At 39.1% G+C, this 23,741-nt stretch overlaps 1 protein-coding gene across 3 annotated transcripts; it reads right to left on the bottom strand.

Moving 5' to 3' along the window:
* Positions 1-2,409: 2,409 nt before the first annotated feature.
* SKA3 (spindle and kinetochore associated complex subunit 3) lies at positions 2,410-23,687 on the bottom strand. 3 transcript variants are annotated; one of them, XM_027590219.2, is made up of 9 exons: positions 23,496-23,687; positions 20,125-20,186; positions 19,852-20,017; positions 16,305-16,716; positions 14,240-14,319; positions 8,646-8,731; positions 7,054-7,257; positions 5,628-5,758; positions 2,410-2,967 (listed from the first exon to the last, which is right to left on the bottom strand). In XM_027590219.2, the coding sequence occupies exons 1-8, from the start codon at positions 23,596-23,598 to the stop codon at positions 5,630-5,632; spliced, it is 1,242 nt and encodes a 413-aa protein (XP_027446020.1). In that variant the 5' UTR covers positions 23,599-23,687; the 3' UTR covers positions 2,410-2,967; positions 5,628-5,629. The 3 variants fall into 3 exon arrangements, with proteins under 3 accessions (XP_027446020.1, XP_027446019.1, XP_027446021.1); XM_027590218.1 differs by lacking the exon at positions 2,410-2,967 and adding an exon at positions 5,139-5,280; XM_027590220.1 differs by lacking the exons at positions 2,410-2,967; positions 7,054-7,257 and adding an exon at positions 5,139-5,280.
* Positions 23,688-23,741: the final 54 nt, after the last annotated feature.

The following is a 23,741-nucleotide window of genomic DNA, read 5'->3' as shown; positions in this document are numbered from 1 at the left end:
CTTAGTATCCTGACGGCCTCTTGCTCGTAAGGTATTTCTGGAGTTGAAATTTTCCCTTTGGAGTATGTGTTCTTGCTCATGTGTTGCCTATAATTTGCCTATCTTTTGAGTTTCCTCACAGTGTATGTGAACTTGGTATTTTAGGTTATTTACCAGATCTTTAATAGGGAGTCTTGCTGTTACATTCATACTTAGATTTTACGAAACATTACACCCACAGTAATCACTCGCTCGGGTGATGTTTGAGGCAGTGGTGGTGGGTGCACGTGTGTGCGGGCACGTGTGTGTGTGCGGGCACGTGTGTGCGGGCGCGTGCGCATGTGAGGCGGAGAGCACTATTACACTGTTAGTTTAGGTTTACAATTCTAAAACTTAAACTGTTAACTCTTCAGTAAAGAGCTGGACTCAGCCTGCCTCTTGCTATTCAAATTCCAGACTTGAGTCCTCAGACTTTGAGAAGGCCACACCCTGAAACAGCTCATCAGAAATGCAGTTAGTGCTGGGTTGTGCTGGGCCTGAGGAACTCGACTGTGTGTCTCCTCATTGAACCTTCCCAACCAAGCTGCAGAGACTAGTTCCCATTTAGAGATGAGATTGAAGCCTGCTTTAACTAGCATGTCACAAGTGGGTCACATGAACCTAGGTACTGAACAGATGTTGAAATAGACATTTCCAAAAGTAGTGTTCTTTCACGGTTTACTTTATCCTCAACTCTACACCCTGGCTTCCACCCACACCACAGGTTACTGTTCGTTTAGGGAGGTTAATCTGCAACTGATTCTGCCAAGGTGCATCGTCTTGAGTACGGACCGGTTTCAGTTTTTATACGAACCAGAACACCTGTCTTAAATGATATGGTCCCGGCTTCCAGTTGGAGGGTCAGAGCAGTCGAACACGGTCTGTGTGTTCCAAGTTGTGTTCTATTGCTTGGATACAGGTGGTTTTGCCAACAGCTGTAATTTCTTGGGAGTCTGCTGTGGAACAAGCCTGAAGGAAGTATATTTATTCATGGATTTTCTTACCCTATAGCAAGGGAATAAAGTCTAAAAAGCAATTTTAATACTCAATACTAAAAAATAATTTTACTAAGCAAAAATCATGAACTTGAGAATGTTACGCAGAATTTATTGTAGAAAGGTGTTCTCATAACTACCAGCCCCGAAAGTTTGTTGGGAGGAGCCAATGAAATGGTGTTGAATGTGCCTGATGGTGAATATTCAGTGAAGAGCTATTTACAAAGAAGAAAAAATGCATTTGGTGCCCCCTTGCTTTGTGCCTTCGGCTGTCAGAATTCCCTGTCCAGGCTAGCAGCTCCTAAGAAAATTTCAGATAGGAGTTGATGAGATTACAGCAGTTTCCATTGTGAATAGGTGAACCTCCTGAGGCATTTTCAAAATCTGTAGAGTGACTATTGGGAACTGTCAGAATTTGTAGTATTCCTGATGACTTTAACTCCTCTCGCTTTCCAGTACGATGCCACGGGATAAAATGTATTTGAAAAGTGCCTATCCGCTAGCAGCTACTAGGGGCCTGCCCGGCAGTAGAGAGAAATCTGACCCAGATACGGATCCTCCTCGGATGTCTCACAGTCTAGTCATGGAAGTGCAAATGCAATGAAAGGTGGAGGGGAAAGTGTCATGACAAAGACAGTTGCTACTGATTATGGCATTTGAGCTTGTCCAACTCCTCAAAAGAGGTTGGGTTAGATTTGTACTCCAGATAGAGGCTCTAGCATGAACTAAGGCAGGGATGTGAAAAAGGAAGAAGAGTCAATGGAGCACTGAAGAACTGTTTGGACTGGGGGTCAGGATAAAAAGTAATGTCTGATGCCACCGCAGTTACCTGGATGAGAATTGCCACAGTGGCAGAAGGGACAGGTGAGGGACCAAGTCCCAGAGATCTTAGGCCGCCAAGCAGATCTGGGGTGGGAAATGGGGCAGGGAAAAGGAAAGTCAGTCTTTTTTTTATATATATATAAAGATTTTATTTATTTGACAGAGCGAGAGAGGAAACACAAGCAGTGGGAGTGGGAGAGGGAGAAGCAGGCTTCCCGCGGAGCAGGGAGCCCGATGCGGGGCTCGATCCCAGGACCCTGGGATCATGACCTGAGCCGAAGGCAGACGCTTAACGACTGAGCCACCCAGGTGCCCTGAAAGTCAAGTCATTAAAGCCACAATGCACTCATCCGGAGTCGGGACCGTAGTACCTACTTCATAAGAGTTGATCTAAGAATTAGTTATTGTATTTAGGAAATTCAGGAAATGTATTTAGAACTATGCCTAGCACAGTGAGCTCTCATGTTTGATGTTAGCACGAATTCATTCAGAACTTAAATTGCTAAGTATCTCTGTAATGAACAAAAGCAAACAAGATCCTTGCCCTTATTGAGTTTATGGTCCAATAGTAGAGACAAAAATTAAATCTACACGGAAGTATTTTCTTACAGATTCTACCAGGTACTGTGAAGGATGACAACGGGGTGCTCAGAACTAAGGAGGAGGACCTTTGGGAAAATAACAAAATGACATTTCACCTGAGACCCGAAGCTCCTTTCAAATAACAAGGAAACTCCAGCTAACAGCACAGAAGTTCATGAAGCATTTAACAAAGAGTCCCGGGCTAGAGCAAGCTGGCTGCGGGCCCAGCTGGCTGATGTGGCTCCAAGTTGTCAGACCTCAGCTCACTCTTGCTCTCTCCTGCTCGGGTCCGTTCCTGTCGCGTGTGAGAAGGTGGCCAGGAGCTCCAGGTGTGCGTCTCTGCACACCCAAAAAAGAAGTGTTTCCCAGCAGTTCCCAGAGTCCTAGGATGGGCTCTCGCTGACTTGACGGGTCATACGCCCATCACCACACGGGTTGGGGATTGTAATACTACTTGGTTGAGCCTGGAGCTGGGCTGTCAGTTCTTCCAGGAAATCAGAATATTGCTTTCCTTTAAAGGGCCAGTAGGGTGGGCAGACAAACCAGGCATCTAGGGCAGATGGAAAAGAGGGTGTTAGCTAAGCAGAGTGGGTAGGGAAAAGTAGCAGCATGTGTGAAGCCCTGCAGCAGGAAAGAAGGAAAGGAAAGGAAAGTTGGCCTGTGTGGTTGAGCACAAGTTGCAAGAGAACAGGGAGAATTAACCTAAAAGGTCAGATTACATAGGATCTTGGATTTCATTTTGAGAGCAATATGGAGACTCTGCAAGGGTTTTAAGCAAGGAACAGGCTTGCAAGATCCTAACACTTGAAGCTTGATAAGCTGGAAGCATCATCGTTCTAACAAACTAGGATCATAGTAGAAAAGCAGGGTCAGAGAAAGAAAAGTTTTAGACAAATGGAATTTTGGGGGGGTCATCAAAACAAGTTGGGGATACTAGCAGCCAACCAGAAATGTTTACTACAACATTCTTGATTTCCCATCTTAAAACACCCTTTGCTGCTCACCCCACCCCCCTTCTCTTCAGTCCACTGCAGTTCCTAGGTCCCCTTCAAAATTAATCAGTGCTGTCAATACCATCAGTTTGACAGAATCGATCACTCTCAGTGAAATATTTCTACTGCTTCACTAGCCTCCTCAACCTCCTTTGCTAGACTGCTCTGCATCTGTCTGTCTTCCAAAGCTAGGAGAACTCCAGGGTTCAGTCCTGAATTTGCTTTGAATCTGCCCCTCCCTCCTCGAGCTGTTTCATTCGCTCTGTGGATCTCCATGCATGTAGCTATGGAAAACAGTGAACAAGAGTTTGACAGCAGTTTGGGAGTCCTCACATATAAAGTTGACCAGAGCTTTACCTTGAAAATAATTTATTTTACACTATACTTAACAAATATAACCACACAGTAATTCCTAGAACAAAGTTTTGTTTTAGTGATGATTTTCTGACAAGATGAGCACAATGTGACAGGTCTTCACACTGAACTTTCAAGGTACCATCATAAAAGAGGGTAGTTTTTTTTTTTTTTTAAGATTGTATTTATTCATTTGTTAGAGCACAAGCAGGGGGAACAGCAGGCAGAGGGAGAAGCAGACTCCCTGCTGAGCAAGGAGCCTGATGCACGGCTAGATCCTAGGACCCTGAGATCCTGACCTGAGCTAAAGGCAGACACTTAACTGAGCCACCCAGGCATCCCAAGAGAGGGTAGTCTTTACTGCATCAAATTTCCCAAACCTAAGCCTTTGAAGCACCTTGTCATGATACTTGGAAACTGTTTCTTTGCAAATTTTTAATTGGTCTCCGCAATAGGCTAGGTCCTTATTTTCCCTTTGGCTGTAATCTGGAGTTTGCCAACAATACTTGCATGAACAACTTTCCGCTTATACTTAAATGGGAGGAATCCTGGACTCAATGGACAGGGCAGCCTGAAGTTTTCAGAGGGCTCAAGAGGTAAGGGTCTCCTGCCTCCTGGGCTCTCAGGTGACAATCCATAGAAGGGCACCCGGCCCAGGAAGAGTCATCAGAACCTTCCAGGTGGAAGCTCAGGGTCTGCTGGGTGGTCAAGCTGGAGAGGGCGCTTGGAGAGGTCAGCAGCCATGTGATGGAAAGAGATGATCTGAGAGGATAAAACTGACACGAAGTAAAAAGCTGGGAGTAAAAACAAGAAAAACCCACAGCCTGACAGGTGAGTCCCTGTTTCCCACTGAGACCTGCAGTATACAGCTACCCAGACCTGCAGATTCCTTCCTTTTCCTCAAGTTATTTAAGCTGCCATTTGTAGACAACAGTCTTAAAAGCACTGCTGAAATAAATGGTGTGAAAGGCTCTGGGACAGTTGTGAGAGGAGACAGGACCCGGGCAGAGCCAGAATCAGGGGAGAAGCCCAGCTCCAGCTGACAGCAATGCCACCTCGCCATGAGAAGATCAGGGTGGCCTTGCCTGAGTAACATTTAAAAATTTTATATTATTTGCCCTGCTTCCTAATATTACTCAGCCATTCTGTCAGATTAGGCAGGGTCAATGTGAAATCAATGAAATAGTAATGATCTCTGAAAACTCTAAGACCGAGGTTAAACTAAATCAAATCTCAATAAAAAGCATATAACAAGGGCGCCAGCTGGCTCAGTCAGTAGAGCAGGCCACTCTTGTTCTCAGGGTGGTGAGTTCAAGCACCACACTGGGCATGGAGCCTACTTAAAAACAAAAACAAAAACAACAAACCATGTTATGACACCAGTTTCCATGTTCATCTTTAATATGGGTTGGTTTTTATAAAAGGGGAAGATTAGGGCAATGTGAATAACAAAGTAAGTCCAGCTCTGCTTTCATCTTTCTGTTAAGTTTCTACAATGGGTGGATCCACTAGAATTTCTGCAAAAAGATACAATTTTTTAAAAAAATTTAATCAAGCATAATTAATAGACATCAACAAAACAAATGACAGAATATTATGGCTATATATTTTTACAATCATAAAATAATTGGCTATAGATTCCCAATGATGTCATCCCATGTGCTCGTGTGGGAGTCTGAATTCCAGGGATAACAAGCTCCATATCAAGAGAGGCTGTTAACCTAAGCTGGCAAATGTCAATTAAAAAATGTTTTACTACCCGCCCCCCCAAAAAATTAAAATTTTTTTTTACTACCATACGAATGTTAATTTTTAAATGTTCTCCTTAAATAACACAAATAATTTATTTACAATGGTAACATACCTTCACCAATTTTCTTTGTTGCCAACACCTCGGATGTTCGGTCCTTCATATCTAGTGAGGAACCCTTTGCTGGGTGGCATGGCTTTCACTGCTACTGGAGTTGCTAGGTTTGAGTTATATTTTGATAAAATCTGAAACAAAACATTCCTTTTTATCAAGTCATTGGAACAATGCAAATTTGGAAGGTCTTATAAAACATTCAAGAAAAGCCAAGGAAAATTTAAAGATAGGGATTATTTGAAACAGTAATTATTTTTCAGCAGCACAGACAGATGTTCAACAGCAAAGAAAAGATGGAGTTATTAGAAATTGAGTTTGGAGGCTTGATTTCTAAAGCCTTCTAAAAGGTACTCTAAGATTAATAGGAGTAAGCAGCAATGCATCCCTGAGAGCAAATTAAGCCTTTACAAAGTTGTTAGGGAAAATGTATATAGGAAGGAGGCAAGATAACATGCTCAAAAGAAAGATCATCAGCTATTAAAGATTATAAGACTCTGAAATATCAGCTGTGATTTTTTTCATACATAGGTGATACATTAAATACAAGGTTTCCCCTCTTTCATATAGAAATAAAAAGAGAAGCATCAACCACAGCAAAGTGGAAACTCTAGATAACTCCTATAAAGACAGAATATGCTCACTCCACTTCTTATAATGCCCAGGAAAACAGAAGACAAAGAAAAAAGGGTAACAACTACTTTCTTGATTATCACAGGATGAGTCTGCTCTAATGGCATTTAGGTATTCTTCCAAGTAGTTTCATCCTTCCCACAGCTCTCCACAAGCTGGGTCAGTTGCTAGAACGGTTCTTAACAATTCCACTTGCCTAAGCCATTCTGCCGAGTACTCTAACTTCCAATAAGGGTGGGGGGCATGACTGGTGGTTATTTAGTAGATCTGGCAGTCGGTATATAGATCAGGAGTAGACTAGAGGTAAATGATGATATACTAAAGAATCAGATATGCTAACATTTAAATCAATGTTTCTCAAACTGAGGTCCAAGATGTCTTGGGTTCAAGAAACACTGATCTAAGCTATTCATGATACTGTACACTGGGCAATGTAGGGTAAATGACATTTCTGATTTTGCCAGCCATACCTCCAATGAAAACAATGGTCAACATGGCAATTGCAGTTGAACAATTATTACAAAATATTCTAAGAATACATTTCAGAACGTGTAGTTAAAGGTAATGCAGCATGAGGACATAAAAGTATGATGAAGTCATGAGCTTGTACTCAGCTCAGAAGAGCCTCAGCCAGGTACTCTCAGAAGGGCACAGAATTTAGATTTTCTCAGTACATGAACCAGCCCATTAGCCCAATGAGAAATAAGACAGTTTATATAGTTTTATCAGGTCTTTAATGTAAATATCTAACTTTGAAAAGAATGTATCAGAGAAAGAAACAGCCTGGAAAAACAACCTGGAGAATATCTTCTGGAATGGTAGTCACTTCTGGAGGTGTAGGTGTTCTCAACAGATTCTCATAAGAAGAAATTACAGGAGAAGAGGGATCTGCAAAACTCTCAAAACACTTGTCTGAATTTAAAACTAATGACGTACAGTCTTTCATTTCCAAATCACTTGATGAACTATTTGTTTTTGATAATGGGTAATCTGTGGACCCCTATTGAATAAAAAGAAATCATTAAGTTATGATGGCATAAAATACAGTGAACAAAAATTATTAGTCAATTTTAGTTCTGTTGTACAAAAGTGACACAGAAGTAAGCACAAAAATGACCTGTTCTTCTTCAACCGATTACTAAAGAAAATTGAGAAAACAAAGAAATGGCATAGGGAGGACAAGATACCATCCTTTATTACTGATAATGGCTGAGCTACAGCTTAATATGAAAACTAAACGGGCCTGACTGAACCCGATTTAGATGGATTTTACCCACCCAGTTTCAGGCAGCACTAAGCTGGGCCAGGTGAGAGTAACAGCATGGATGAGCACAAGTGTTACCACACGCCCTCACCCTGGAGACCAAGAAAGCCCATCTGACCTAAGTAAGCTTAGCAGGCAATTCATGCTAAACTCACCAATCCAGTAAATCCCCTCATCTCCCTAGGGTCAGAGTTAATAAAGAGGGAGTCACACCAGTACAGGGCCTGCCACACTGGATCACAAGGAGTGGATTAAGTGTAAGAGGCAAGTACTAGCAGGCAATAACCTGAGAGATACTGCAACTGATACCAATTGCATTTTGTTGGTCTAGAGCTACATTGTCCAATACAGCAGCAACAAGCCACATGGGGCTATTTAATTCTAAATTCATCAAATATTTGAAAGTAAAAAATTAGCTCCACAGATGTATTGTCACATTTTATGACAGCCCAGTCTTCTGCATTGGTTGTCTTAAGTGTTCATAGCGACTTCAAAAAAGGGATGAGGTATGCTTATAGTGAATTTGTTCATTGAGAAATATTTGGAAAAAGCCTAAAACTCATCCTTAAATCTATCACCTGGAGATAATCACATTTTGGTGTGTTTCTATCCATTCTTTTATTCTTTTTCCTTGAAATAAAGTATATTGTGTGTGTTGGTATATCCATACACATGCATGTCATTTTCCATCATTAAATGTTTCTTGAAAAACATTCTTTTTATGTTCTTATCTGTTCTTTAAAACATATACTTTAGTGTATTTCACTTCTCCGCTACCACTTTGACATTCAGATTTTTCCCATTCTTTGCTCTTATAAATAATGCTGTTCCTTCTTCTATGACTTCCTTGTTATAATTCTTTGTGCCAATGTGCCTTAAAATAAATTCTGAGATATGGTTAAAGGGTATGAAAAAATTTTAAAGCTTTTGCTATACGCTGCTAAATTCCCCTCCAGAAATATGTAAAAATACTTTTAAAGCCTGCATTAATCTAAGTGGGTTTTTTAACTGATGTGTAGTTGACATACAATAGTCTAAGTTTTTAAAACAGATTCAGGCTAGAAATAGTAGGTATACGAGTCATCAGGAAAAAGATTAGAGCTTTCAATGTTATGGAAACATACCAAAGCTGTACTGTTCTTTGTAGAAGGAATTTTCAAACCAGGAGTGCAGAATGTAGGTGCCAAGGGAGAATCCGTATAGTCAGCATCTAAAAGACACAAGCAATGGCATGAAAATACACATTTGAAAATCAAGTTGAAATAAGCAACTTATTTCAACTTTTAGGTTATAATCATAGTCAATATAATTTGTGCACTTTATTTTTAATAACTTAAGAAATAGCTATCATGTGTGCTTGACATGTGTGCTTGACAGGAAGAAAAAAAACTGTATTTGCTTATCTAGTTATCATTGGCACTAATAAAAGCTCAGCAAGGCTGCAAGGTATAAGGGCAATATATAAAATAAATATAAATATAAATAAAATATAAATAGTTCTAGCAAAAGAGCAACAAACAATTAAAAACATAATTTGAGAAAAGATATTTTTGGGGGCACCTGGGTGGTTCAGTCAGTTAAGCATCTGCGTTCAATTCAGGTCATGATCCCAGGATTCCTGGGGTCCTGGGATCAAGCCCCGCATTAGGCTCCCTGCTCAGTGGAGAGCTTGCTTCTCTCTCTCCCTCTGTTCCTCCCCCCTGCTTGTATGCTCACTCCCACTCTCTCTCAAATAAATAAAATCTTTAAAAAAAAAAAGATACATTTTTACAACAGCAACAAAGACAAAAAGACACCTACATGTAAATCTATTAAAATCCGTAAGATCTTTATGGAGAAAATAAAATTTCTGAAGAAGAAACAGGAGGAGGAAGAGGGCAAGGAGGTCACCTACTTTCTAAGACATTAGCATTTATTCTAAAGCCGTAATTGACTATCAGATCCCAGAAACAGAATCATGGCTATACAGACATTTAATACCTCTAACACATAGTATCATGAAAGCAATCTTAAAAAAAAATCAAAGAGGGGTGCCTGGGTGGCTCAGTCGGTTAAGCTGCTGACCCTTGGTTTTGGCTCAGGTCATGATCTCATGGGTCGTGAGATCAAGCCCCATATCGGGCTCTGCACTCAGTGGGGAGTCAGCTTGAGAGTCTCTCCCCCTGCCCCTCCCCCCTGCTCACACACTCTCTCTCTAAAATAAATGAATAAACCTTTAAAAAAATCAAAGAGAAAAAGTGTTAGAAAAATGAGAAGACTAGCAAAATTTTATGAAGTCTAAAAATCAAGTGCTGGTAAAGATGGAGTAACAGAGGGTGCCGGGGGGGGCTGTCGTTGGGCGTCTGCCTTCAGCTCAGGTCATGATCCCGGAGTCCTGGGATTGAACCCCGCATCGGGCTCCCTGCTCGGTGGGAAGCCTGCTTCTCCCTCTCCCACTCCCCCTGCTTGTGTTCTCTCTCTCGCTGTGTCTCTGTCACATAAATAAATAAAATCTTAAAAAAAAAAAGATGGGGCGCCTGGGTGGCTCAGTGGGTTAAGCAACTGCCTTCAGCTCAGGTCATGATCCTGGAGTCCCGGGATCGAGTCCCGCATCGGGCTCCCTGCTCAGTGGGGAGTCTGCTTCTCCCTCTGACCCTCCCCCTTCTCGTGCTCTCTCTCATTCTCTCTCTCAAATAAATAAATAAAATCTTAAAAAAAAAAATGGAGAAACAGAAATGTAAACACTGCTGGTGAGAATCAGGACAACAACCCTCAAGTGACAAGTCAGCATTTTCTAGAATACAGGAAGATGTGCATCCCCTCTGATCTAGTAACTCCACTCCTAGATGTGAGTAACACGTGTACAAGGAACAATTTCATCAGAGCACTGCCTGTAATAGTAAAAAACAACTACTCCTTAATAAGCAAGTAAATAAATAAAATATGGCTTATTCATACAATGCTTAACAATTAAAATGGACGAACTGGATTTACACGAATTGAATGAAAAAAGCAAGTGGCAGAAGAATACAAATTGGATGTTGCAACTTAAATGAAATTTTCAAACAACACAAGTCTAGAATCATCATCACTTTAGGGGAGGAAGGGAAGGAGAACAACAGAGTGGGGATTCAGCTTTGGTATAACAGGAAGAGAAGGAGCTGGAGCAGATTCAGTCAGATGCTAACATCTACTTAATCTGAAACTCCCACGTAGGCGCCCAAACACCTGGGGTTCCAGGACTAGAACAGATGGAGTTAGGGGCACAGGCCCCAGCCGCAGGGCGCTGAATGGAGCACTCTGCAGCAAGCCGAGAGCCTGCAAGAGCAGTGAGGTGTGTGAAGCAGAAACTGGAAAACACCTGCCCACTGGCGCCGGCTCCAGGCGAACAGAATGAAGTCAGCTAGGTTAAGGGTTAAGGGTTAAGTCTTCGGAAAAAACTGATAATCAGAGTATCAACCCCACGCAGCACAGCGTTGTGGGTTCTGAGTTCACCCTATGAGTCCAGCTGCAGGCCTCCTGAGTCAAGCAGTTCACCTAAAAACCTCTGTGCAACTGGTAAACCGTGGGGCCTTGGCTGGGGTGAGCATGAAACAGCTCCATAGGACAACCCATGGCTCCCAGAACTTCCACTGAAAACAGTGTCATCTGGAGAGGAGTTCACAGTTAAAAATCGAAAGCCTGTGAGGAAATGCACCTCCAAGAAAAAGAATCAGAGCAATAAACAAAAGTATCCACACCTTAAACGGTCTTCCAGATACGTATGTTTAAAATGTTCAAAGAGATAAAGGAAGGCACAGAAATCATGAGGCAAGGGAACAGTATTATGGAAGAAAAAAGAACAGTCACATTTGAAAGAAAAATGTAGTCACCAGAGTAAAACTTCAATAGATTAAAATAGTAATTTAGACTCAGGGTAAGAGAAAAATAGCAAAGTAGAAAAAAGTTCTAACTAAAGCATGAGGTAGCATAGAGAAAAGGAAGGGAAATATCAAAAGGAATTTAACAAACCAAGGAGACTGAAGGATAACATTCTAAAATACAGGAACTCCAGGAGAAAAAAATTGAAGAATTAGGGAAGACGTAATTTTGTTAAAGAAATAATCTCAGAGTATTTTCCAAAATTGATGACATGGGTCCTTAGTTTGAAAATCATACCAAATTCTTGGGGCGCCTGGGTGGCTCAGTTGGTTAAACCGCTGCCTTCAGCTCAGGTCATGATCCCAGGGTCCTGGGATCGAGCCCCACATCGGGCTCCCTGCTCATGCAGGAAGCCTGCTTCTCCCTCTGCCTGCCGCTCCCCCTGCTTGTGCTCTCTCCCTCTCTCTCTCTCTCTCTGTGTGTGTCAAATAAATAAATAAAATCTTTAAAAAAAAGAAAGAAAGAAAGAAAGAAAATCATATCAAATTCTAAACATAATAAATAAAAACAAATAAACATATTTTAAAATTACAGAGAAATGTAAAATATCAAAGACAATGACAAAAATCTTGGGGGGCGGGGAGATGGGTTAGTCCAGTGATGGGTATTAAGGAGAGCGCATACTGCATGCAGCACTGGGTATTATATGAAACAATAAATCGTAGATCACCACATCAAAAACTAATGATGTATTGTATGGTGACTAACATAACATAATAAAATTAAATTAAAACAAACAAACAAAAAAAACCCCTTACTGACTACCGGGAAGAAAAGACCAAAAATCTACAAACTAAATCGAATTAGACCCACAGCACTCTGCTTATCAGCAATGGACACCAGATGACAATGAAATAATTTCTTTATAAAATACGGAAGAAAGTCAACTGTCAATCTATTGTCTATATCCAGTTAAATTATTGTTCAAAAATGAATGAGAAGGAAAAAAAGATGTCTTCAGACACAAAACCAGAGATGACTTCTCACAGACTAGAAATAACATCTCTGAAAGAACTGCTGAAGGATGTGCTTTAACAAGAAGAAAACTAAACCCAGAAAGAATGAGTGGGATATAAGAAGCAACAGTAAATAAAGAAAATGGTAAACAAGTTACTAAATTTTCCCAAGTATGGACTGCAATAATGGTACTTTTGTGGTGCAAGAATAGGGTCAAGCTAAAATACAACAGAAACTCTCTTAACAAGCCTCCACTTAACCAAAGTACTAGTGGATAAGCCTGAGCTTGCCACTCCCTCCATAAGATACACTGCCTGTGGTACACTGAAGGCTTTCAGTCAGGAAGCTATTCTTTAAAAAATCCATCCCACTTTAGAAGTTATACAGATATTCTCCTCCTTCATCATTTTCTAAAAAGTTTATGCTCCCTTGGGAATTAACTCTGGGTATATACGAGGTGATGGTCCACTCTCTCCCTCTCTTTGGTACAGACAGGCTCTTTCTTTCCTACAAGCTGAGCTCTAAGTTTACTAGAAGTCATTTGTATTTTTTCACTTCTGTTTATGGGCGCCTGGGTGGCTCAGATGGTTAAGCGTCTGCCTTCAGCTCGGGTCATGATCCCAGGGTCCTGGGATCGGGTCCCTCATCGGGCTCCCTGCTCCTTGGGAGCCTGCTTCTCCCTCTGCTTCTCTCTCTCTCTCTCCCTCTGTCTCTCATGAATAAATAAAATCTTTAAAAAAAAAAAAGTACTTGATAATTTAGGAACATAATTTAATAGTATATGTCAGTGAAATTAGTACAAAAAGAGAATTTTTTTGAAAATATGTTCATACACTTGGAAAGACCTGATAAAGACAAGTTACTTCAAAAAATATGCCAATAAATTTGATATAGATTAGACAACTGTAAATAATTAATCAAAAAAAATCACAGGGCGCCTGGGTGGCTCAGATGGTGAAGCGTCTGCCTTCGGCTCAGGTCATGATCCCAGAGTCCTGGGGTTGGGTCCCGCATCAGGCTCCCTGCTCCTTGGGAGCCTGCTTCTCCCTCTGCCTCTCTCTCTCTGTCTCTCATGAATAAATAAATAAAATCTTTAAAAAAATATTTTAAAAAAATCACAATCTCTAGAATATTTTATATTTTTGTGAAAACTAATATTTTCATGTTTGGTGGGACAAATATAAAAATACTACATGAAAATTTTCTTTAAGTTCTTGTAGTATTTAAAAAAAACAGAATTTGAAATGGTAGCTAATGTATTCTGAGTATGGTTTATGTAAGAAAAATAATGTCGAATTCTAATCAATAGCTGATGCTATATTTTAAAAAGGTACTACTGGGGGCACCTGGATGGCAGAGTCACTTAAGCATCAGACTCTTGGTTTTGGCTCCAGTCATAATCTTGGGATCGTGATCTCAGGGTTGTGAGATCAAGCCCCGAATCTGGCTCTGAACTCTGCTGCTCAGAGTCTACTTAAGAAAGAAAGAAAGTTTCTTTCTCCCTCTTCCATTGCCCCTCCCCCTCTAAAATAAATAAATCTTTAAAAAAAAAAAAGGTACTTATTGGCTCTGTATCAAGTTTGGTGACTGAATATTTATGTTTTACGTTAAAATGCTAAAAACAACAAGCTGACAGATATTGACTATAATCAGAAAAAATATGAAAAACATACCAGAGTTATATCTTTCTCTAGTATGAAATCATGCTGCACCTGGATGGGATGGTACTTTCTATAATCCAATGTTATGAACTGAAAAGATGCAGGGGGGCTATGAGAATGTCTAAGATGACAGAACCATTTTTGTACAAAGATAATCTAGAAAGAGAATAGCTGAGAAGTAATGTGATTTTTACACTTACCATTTTTTTTCAACTGCTGGAGGCCAGGAGTGGTAAAGAAATTATCACTGGTCATTGGTTCTGGTTCTATGGCCTCTTCACTGGTGTAATTCATAGGGAAATTATAAGATTAAAAAAGTTAATATTGAACCTCTAGGGAAAAAATTCAATCTTACTATATATCATCAAGTCTGGACAAACATTCAGTTCTGTTTTATGGAACAGAAGTCCCATGGAACTAATCTTTTTTTTTTAATTAATGTATATCCATGGCTCAAAAAAGGTTATACACTACTTTGTATTGACAGGTGTGACTTAGAAGCAGGTTAAGAAACTCTGACTTAAGGGTAAGCCATACGCTTAACTCATTAGTTCAAATATAGGAATTATATAGCTCATGGTTTCAAAACCATCAAGATAGCTTCATTATTAAGTGAGATATCCATAGTTTATCATGTTAATGAAGTAGTCTATTTCGAGTTTGACCAAGCATTTTAAATGATGAACGAGTGTCAAATTTTATCAAATTCCTTACTGGTATCTATTGAGATTATCCTTTCTTTTATAAAGTCATTAAAAGAATGTATTTTATGAGTCTCCAAGTATTAAACCATCTTTGCATTCCTAGGATAAGCTTAACTTGAAAGTTGTCCACCGTACTTTTAATATTCTGTTAAATTCAATTTTGTATTTTAACTGGGATTTTACATCCATGTTCATAAATTAGATCGGCTGTAGTTTCCTTCTGTGTACTGTCAATGTTTGTATCAAGGGTATGTCAATCTCATAAACTAAACTACAGCGTTTTTCTGTCTTATTCTACTATTAGAAAAAGAACTTTTTTTAGTCTATGCTCCAATAAAACTTTATTTACCAAAAATAGGCAGCAGGCTGGATTTGGCCTATGGCAGTAGTTTATAGACCCCTGATAATGACAGTTCTTTTTAAAGGTCATTATTTTCATAGCATCTCATTCTTAAGGCAATTTATAACTTTGTTATCCATTATCCTCCATTGACTCTGTGTGGTAAGCCGGATGGTATGATTATACACATTTTACTAGTGAGGAAATGGAAAAGAGGTTTTATGAATCTGAAGAGTCCACGTGAGGTGCTGGGACCCACAATACAATTGTCTATACAGGTTTTCTACTTCAAGCTGATTTTAATAACTTTGTGTATTATTTTCAAAAAATTTTCATTTATCTGAACTTCCCAAATTTCCCAATACTATGCCCTATCGTATTTCTAATAGCTTTAAAAATAATAAATATAGCCTTTTGTTCTTAATTTTGTCATTTGCATTTACATTTAAGTAAGAACCAGTTCTTAGATTTATCAACTCTACTCTCCTAAAAATCTTTTATAATGACATTTTATTTTATCTTTGGTGTTTACTCCCTTCTCTTTGTCCCACAATTGTGGGTTTTTACTTGACTCCTTAAGTTGAATGTTTATTTGCCTTCTTTAATAATTACAGTTCTTAAAGATATGGATTTATCTTTAGCTCTTGCTTGGCTGCTTTAATATAGGGTATTTTCATTTTCATTATAACTCTTTAAGTATCACTTCCACACTATTCACTGCACAAAAACTGGTCACTGAGCTCCCAATTCATATTAATATACCTACACCCAAGAACACCTCTACTGGGACCTCTAAATCAACATGGAAGCGCATTCACCTTTAACCCAAGCTGCAGGTTTTCCTGTCTTCATTGTTTTCCCATGCATCATTACAGGTAACAAAACAGAAGTCTTTGATTTATCCTGGATCCCCAAGTCTTGTCTCCCCACATCTCCATGCAAAATCATTCACAGGTTCTTACCGACTCTACCCTTTCTCTATCCCACCAAACACCAAACTCTATCAGGCCTGTCTTACTCCTACAGCATCTAACCAGAAATCCAAGAGCTCACACTTTATTCACGGAATTGCTGATTCAGGGAAGTTTGAAATGTGAAGTATCTGAAAACCATTCGAAGGAAAGTTACGGTCTGAAATGTCTTATCTCTTCTAGGAAAAATCAATACATACAAAACATTTAGAAAGTTAGATAAAATGTGCCTTTTATGAAAGTGGCTTACCATTTATTCTCCTTCATATTTTTAAGTCCCATTGTGTAATCTTCATTTAAACATGCAGTATAGTCAGAGATACCGAAGTGTTCTAATTTAGGAGTTACACACTCAAAATCATCCATCTTTAGAGCACATTTTGGAGTTTTTAGTACTTTAACTAGTGACTGTTTAGAAGATGGAGTTAAATTTTTTGGCTCTTCTTCATGGTTGTTTACTGCCTGTGGAGGGTTTGCTGGAACTTGGGATACCATGTATCGCTCAAGTCCAAAATCGGAAAGTTGTGGACTCCGTGGAGACTTCTCAGAACCAGAACTGCTCGGAACAGCAGGATCAGACAGACTGTCCTTCATATCAGGCATTTGAAAATTTTCATGCTTAGTGGACTCTGATTCAGAGTCAACGATTTCTTGTTCATCCACTGTGAGGAAGAACCAAGGAGGTCATATTTTGGTCAAACATCAAACCACAAAATCTCATGTACTAAAACCATACAAAACAGCTCCATCTGAAATGTCCCAAATCAGCAAAAGTCCTGATTCCCTCCTCAGTCTCTAAAGTTTTATTTCAATTGTCCCTTTACAAAATTCCTGACATGTACCTCTTGTGTAGCCATATCCCATTTTGATGACACATTTAAGAACTTAAATGTTAAAAGATGAAAAATCAATGCAAATAAAAGTCAAATATCCTTACTTCCTCAGTTACTGTGATTTACCCATCTCTCTTAATAGATTGTAGAATGATTTTACCCTTTTATGACATTAAGCACAGGGTGGAATTAACTATGATCTAGACTTAACACAAAGTATAATATTATTTTAGATTTTTCATTTGCAGATGCCTAAGTTAAAAAGGAAAGACTGTTACACCAAGATAAATTCTTATCCTCAGTCTGGAACACCTGTATCAAAAGCCTGGTTGAGGAAAATAACAGGAGGGCATTAGAAAGACCTATAGTTTCTCAACCCTGAGTAGGTTATATCTGGCTCCAGATCCCATATGCCTAACCACCACACTGAGCATTTCAGACTAAATAATTGAATAACAACTATGCTTTTCCCCACAATCTTTTGCCATTTCCTGCATACATTAATGGTTAATGAATTTGGTGTGGGACCCAAGTTGCAGTTAAAAGGTCCGGGACAGCACTATGATGCCAACAAAGAGTTTAAGAAGGAGAAATACTAGCTTTTAGTGCGAGACAACAGAAAGTCAAAGAGGATAACCAGAAAGAAGACATTTGGATTTGGCCAGGATCTGGGCAGAGATTAGCTTAATAAATGACAGGGCTTCAGTGAGATAACAAGGTATGGAGAATGGAGGGGTGCCTGGGTGGCTCAGTTGTTAAGCGTCTGCCTTCAGCTCAGGTCATGATCCCAGGGTCCTGGGCCCTGCATCGGGTTCCCTGCTCAGCAGGAAGCCTACTTCTCCCTCTCCTACTCCGTTTGTGTTCCCTCTCTCGCTATTATCTGTCAAATAAATAAATAAAATCTTTATAAAAGGTATGGAGAATGGAATGGGTGTAAGAAAATGCAGAAGGACAGATGTAAAATGTGTAGCATGCAGTGGAGAAGAAAAATGAACCAGTAATTAGAAAGGGTACCAGAAAGGAAGAGAAAATGGAAAGGGTCAGATGAAGGAAGACAAATGAAAATGTGTTTAGAACTTCCCCTTGGAACAAGCATTTGAATGTTTCTCCATTTAATTTTCGTATTAACTGTTTCAAGCATGATATATCTTAAGATATTTTTCCCTTGTTTTTATAGATAAAGGTACCAAACAACATTTTGGAAAACACTCAGCTGATTAAAATTTAAAGAGCCAGGACTTGGGAACCCACATCCTTTGATTCCAAACACTACCATTTGTTTAAGAATAAGGAGGGAGGGAGTTAATACAAAGATCTGTTTTAGATGACCTTGAATAGATACCATTTGGTTGCCAAATTGGAAATACGAATTGTAACAATTGCACATATTGAAAGAAATGGGAAAAAGTTTCTCCAAAATTTGTTTGTTGCATTCTTTTTAAGAAGAAATATTTGTACTTCTCTTGTTATGAACTGGAATATATTTTTGTAAGTCTGATAAAGACCTTTTTTGTTTCTCTTCGCTTCATCTTTTAAAGGAAGGTCTATAGTTAAAATGGGGCTATCAGACATTGGTACAGATCCCTGCCAAAATCTTCTGGATCCAAAGGAATAGGAAAGGGATAAATTTAGGCTGTACATTTCCTGGGCCAGCTAAGAGCTCCAACAGATTGGAGGAAGTGAAGAGGAGCATATGTTTTCTTTAAACGTAGTATTTTCTTTGTTTTGACTGGCAACAGGAAATGAATTAGGATAGGGTACTATTTTTGCATACATGATAAACCAGGACGTGTTAAATATGGAGTATGTACCATACAAAGAAAAAAAAAAAGGTACAGACTTTGGTTTCATGGCTTTTGGCCCTTGGAAGAGCTGCTGATTCATTGAGAAACAAAACATCGTTCTGTTTAGGCATTGTGCTTTCTGTTAATTTGGAGAAATGTTATAAAGGCTACCAAAAATCTATTCTTGTATTTATCACAAGGCTGTCACTGATGAGATTAATAAAATCATCACCATATCACCGCCTCATAGGGAGGTATTATCATTCCCATTTTGCAAGTGAGGAAAAAGCAATTCAGAGAAATTATCCAAAGTCATGCACATGTAGTAACTGGTGGAGCCAGTACTTGAATCCATAGCTTGTTCACAATAAAGTCAACTGAATTCTTTCCATAGTACCATGCAGACTGTTTAATTTACCCTCCACACATATCCTCAATATACATTTGCTGAATTTAATTAATGGTTTACTTATGTACAAAGATCATTCTCTTCACAGAAACAAAGACAATGAAGCATACTGAAATTAGTCACTCACAGGTATGGGCCTAACTATAGTTAACACTGGGTGATTAAGCCAGGTACTGTTCTAAACAAATTTTATCTCATTCAATCCTTCTATCACCTCAGAGGTAGATACAAACATCTCCACTTTACAGATGAGACATTGAAGTACAATGTTAAGTAACTGGTCAAAGATAATACAGCTAATAAATGGTGTAATTAGAGATTTGCATTCAGATAGTCTGGCTCTAAATTCTAAACCACCATGCTATACTAACCTTCATTAAAACTGTAGAACTTAAAAAGGCCTTTATCAATTTATAATGCCCCAAATTTCTCATTCTACAGTAAGAGAAAATTGAGAAGAAGAAAAAGGAAATAGCATGCTTTAAGATTAATCTCTCAGCTATTTAGTGGCAGAGCAGACTAGAAACCAACTATCCTAAAATCATGTAGATTTAGATCTTGTGGAGAGCAAGGACTGTCTTTGTTTTACACCACCAATCAGCACCGCATCTAGCACAGTGTTTGATGAATAAATGATGATCACGCATGACAGTCACATAATGGCAGAGCCAGACCAGAAACCATGGCCAAGCCCAGAGTAGTCATATTTAATCATGCTGCCTTCCTTTTTTAATACTAAAACAAATACTGTAAAATACAAGTTGTTCACACCTGAATCTTTCTTGGCACGTGGATTATATCCATACTTCTGGAAAAACTCTCTTATTTTCATGATATCCACTGAATTTTTTTTCATCAGTAATTTTGTTGCCTTTATGAAACCAATGCTTTCTTGACTTTCCAAACTTGCTTGATCAAGAAGAATACTGACATCATCCTTTTATAAGGAAAAAAAGTACATTATAATATATCTTTTGACTAAATCTATTTAGATTTTAAAAATTATGACACAAAGATGATATATTAATATTGTAGAAGTGATACCTTTAGAGTCTGGACTTCTGAATGAAGGTCATATAAAATTCTCATTGGGTAATCTTCCCAGTCTTCAATATGAATAGAGAAAGGAAAAAGTGCAATAAGGAGAAGGAGGAAAAAGAACAGAACATATAATTTAGTGTTGTTTCTTAGAATTATAAAATCCTTGTCGATATTTATTCAGAATTTATTTCTTGTCAATTACAAAAAAAATTTATGAAATTATAACATACATACAGAAAAGTACAAAAGTCATAAGTATATAGCTTCTTGCACTTTGAAAGTGAACATACCCTACATGATCAATACTCAGATCAAGAAGGAAAGAAGGGAAGGGAGGGAGAAGGAGAAAATGTAATCTGACTTAACAATTTTTTTATGGTAAGCACCTTCTGGTTCCTAGTTTTAAAATCTTTGCCAATGACAACACTTACATTTTCTTCTAAGTGCTTTACTGTTTGCCTTGTGCATTTAGAGCTACAATCTACCTGGAATTGATTTTTTTATATGGCAAGAGGTAAGGATCAAGATCCATTCTTATTTTCCATACGAGTGTCCAATTGACCTGGCACCATTTATTGAACCTTCACATGACCTTCACTCATCGTACTGTCACTTTCCTTACTATCAGTTGCAATATGTATAATATACATCATGTAAAAGCAGTTTTTTAAATAATATTTTTCTTTCTAAAACATGCCTCCTTTGAAGATCTCCTTTCACTTGTTAAAAGCTGACCAATTTTCATTTGGGAGGTGCAAGTCAACAAAAGTGATAGTTCATACCCACTAGAATGACTATATTCAAAAAGACAAATAATAAATGATGAAGATGTGGAGAAACTACAACCTTCATTCATTGCTGGTAGAAATGTACAATGGTGCATCCACTTTGGAAAACAATTTGGCAGCTCTTCAAAAAGTTAAAAATAGGGTTATCATATGACCCAGAAATTCTAAGAGCATACCAAAGAGAACTGAAAACATTATGTTCATCCAAAAACTCACCCACAGATGTTTACATACATTCATAATGACTAAAAAGTGGAAACAACCCAAATGTTCATCAACTGATGAATAAACACAATGTGGTATATCCATACAGTGGAATATTATTCAGCAATAAAATGGAATGAAGTACTGATACATGCTTATGATATGAATGAACCTTGCAACATTATGCTAAAATAAGTCGATCACAAAAGCCTACAAATTGTATGATTCGTTTTATCTGAAATATCCAGAATAGGCAAATTTATACAGATGAAAATACATTAGTGGCTGCATAAGGCTAGTGTGGTAGTTGGGGGTGGGATTATGGGGAGTGGATGTTAACAGTCACGAGGGTTTCTTTTGAGGGTGATGAAAACCTAAACTTACTATAATGGTTGCACAACTCTGTGAATTTATCAAAAACCATTGAATTGTAGCCTTTATTCCTTTAAAGATTTATTTATTTATTTGAGAGAGAGCATGCACACACAGGGGCAAGGAGCAGAGGGAGAGAGAGAATCCCCAGCAGACTCCCTGCTGATTCATCACTGTAATCATAAAAGGTGAGATTTTTTGGTGATCATTTTCTCTATCACAATTCCATATTTTCTGTAATACATATTGGCTGCAAATGAAGAAAATGAAAAATTTGTGTAAACAGTTAATATGCTGGTAAGAAGGTAAATTAGCACAAGCTTCATGGAAAGCAATTCAGCTATACATCAAGAACCCAAAGAGGCACCTAGTTGGCTCAGTCTCTTGACTATATGACTCTTGATCTCAGGGTCATGAGTTCAAGCCCCACATTAGGCCTAGAGCTCACAAAAAAAGAAAAAAAAGAGAGAGAGAAGACAAACACAAAATAATAAAATACTAATAGTGGTGTCTTTGAATGGTTGAGTTATAGGAAATATTTGTTTTCCTCTTTCTACTTTTTCGTACCTCAGATTTTTTGCCATGTACATGTATTGTTTTACAATGAAAAGAATAAACATTTTTAAATAGCTGGAACACTATTCATAATATAACTAAACTAAAGGAGGCTGTGTCTACGGGGCACCATATTTTAAGGCAAATTACAATTATGACACAAAATAATCTCAAAATTTGAACTACTCTTGAAACAATTTTTTTTTAAAGATTTTATCTATTCATCTGAGACACAGAGATACAGAGAGAGAGAGAGCACGAGCAGGGAGAGAGGCAGAGGGAGAGGGAGAAGCAGGCTCCCCTCTGAGCCAGGAGCCCGATGTGGGGCTTGATCCCAGGACCCTGGGATCATGACCTGAGCCGAAGGCAGACGCTCAACCATCTGAGCCACCCAGGCGCCCCTTGAAACAATTTTTTAAAAAATTTCTAATATAAAGATTAGTGGTGACGAATTCTGCTATATTTATTTTTTTAAAGAGCAGTATTCAGGGGTGCCTGGCTGGCTCAGTCGCAAGAGCAGGCAACTCTCGGTCTCTGTGTTGTGAGTTCGAGCCCCACATTGGGTATAGAGATTACTTAAAAAAAAAAAAAGAAGAAGAAAGAAAGAAAAAAGCAAGTAAGCAAGCAAGCAGTATTGAGTACCAGTGTTTGTGTTGGCAATACTGTTTGCTGGGAAAATCAGGCATTTCCTGCAACTGTGGACCATTTGGGTGAGACAAAGTCACTATGCATGTAAAGAACCCTGCTGCATTTTTTTTTTAAGATTTTATTTATTTATTTGACAGAGAGAGACACAGCGAGAGAGGGAACACAAGCAGGGAGAGTGGGAGAGGGAGAAGCAGGGTTCCCGCAGAGCAGGGAGCCCGATGCGGGGCTCGATCCCAGGACCCTGGGATCATGACCCGAGCCGAAGGCAGACGCTTAACGACTGAGCCACCCAGGCGCCCCAACCCTGCTGCATTTTGTTTAATTTTAATTATATTGTATTTTTATTGATAAATACCCATTATATGTGACTTGAAAGCATATTATGTATAAATTATTGTATGCATTATGAGTTCAATCTGTCAATTTACATTCTTATTCTATGCTGTTTCTCTTTGCAACACAGTAATAGAGCTATTTCATTATTTGAAGAGAGCAAATGTGGTCGTACATAGAACTGAAAACAGCCACAACATACTTGAGGGGTCATACGAATAATGAAATAGGTGGCACTTGTCACTTCGGGACTGCTAACGACAAACAGCCAGCACTTTGATAGGTGTACCACCCCCATTCCGTATCTCGAAGCACTCCTCACCACTGTAGACAAATAACCTTTCAAGTGTGTGGTTTTTACTTGTTAAAACAAGTAAAACAAGCTTCTGACAAGCCTCACTCCTGGCTGGCTGAGGGCGGCCGGGCGGGTCGTAGCGGCCGTGATCCGCCACAACGCCCGCCCGCTTCACTCACCGCTCTCCTCTCCGTCCAGCGCTAGCTGCAGCCGAGCCGTCTCGCTGTCTAGGGTGATGGCCAGAGACCGTAGCTTTGCGTGGAAGCTTCGGATCAGATCCATGGGTAAGGGCTCCTCCGCAGTACACTAGACGCAAGGAGATTCCACTGCTCCAGCTACGCCCGCCACTAGTTTGAATCTCTGCGCCAGAAGCGGCGTCGCACAAGTCCTCTCTCGCGAGAACTGAAGTCTCGCGGGAAGAGGCA

This window comes from Zalophus californianus, chromosome 3 (assembly GCF_009762305.2).
Source record: "Zalophus californianus isolate mZalCal1 chromosome 3, mZalCal1.pri.v2, whole genome shotgun sequence".
Lineage (NCBI taxonomy): Eukaryota > Metazoa > Chordata > Mammalia > Carnivora > Otariidae > Zalophus > Zalophus californianus.
Note: the sequence above shows the minus strand (reverse complement) of the source record. Positions and strands in the feature narration are given on the sequence as shown.

Excerpts from the sequence above, each read along its gene's own strand:
- SKA3 (XM_027590219.2), bottom strand. The coding sequence starts at position 23,598 with ATGGATCTGATCCGAAGCTTCCACGCAAAGCTACGGTCTCTGGCCATC. Across the intron at positions 20,187-23,495 it reads GCTGGACGGAGAGGAGAGCG|ACTGGGAAGATTACCCAATG; the intron begins GTGAGTGAAGCG and ends TTCATATTGAAG. Across the intron at positions 14,320-16,304 it reads AATATGAAGGAGAATAAATG|TGAAGAGGCCATAGAACCAG; the intron begins GTAAGCCACTTT and ends GAATTACACCAG.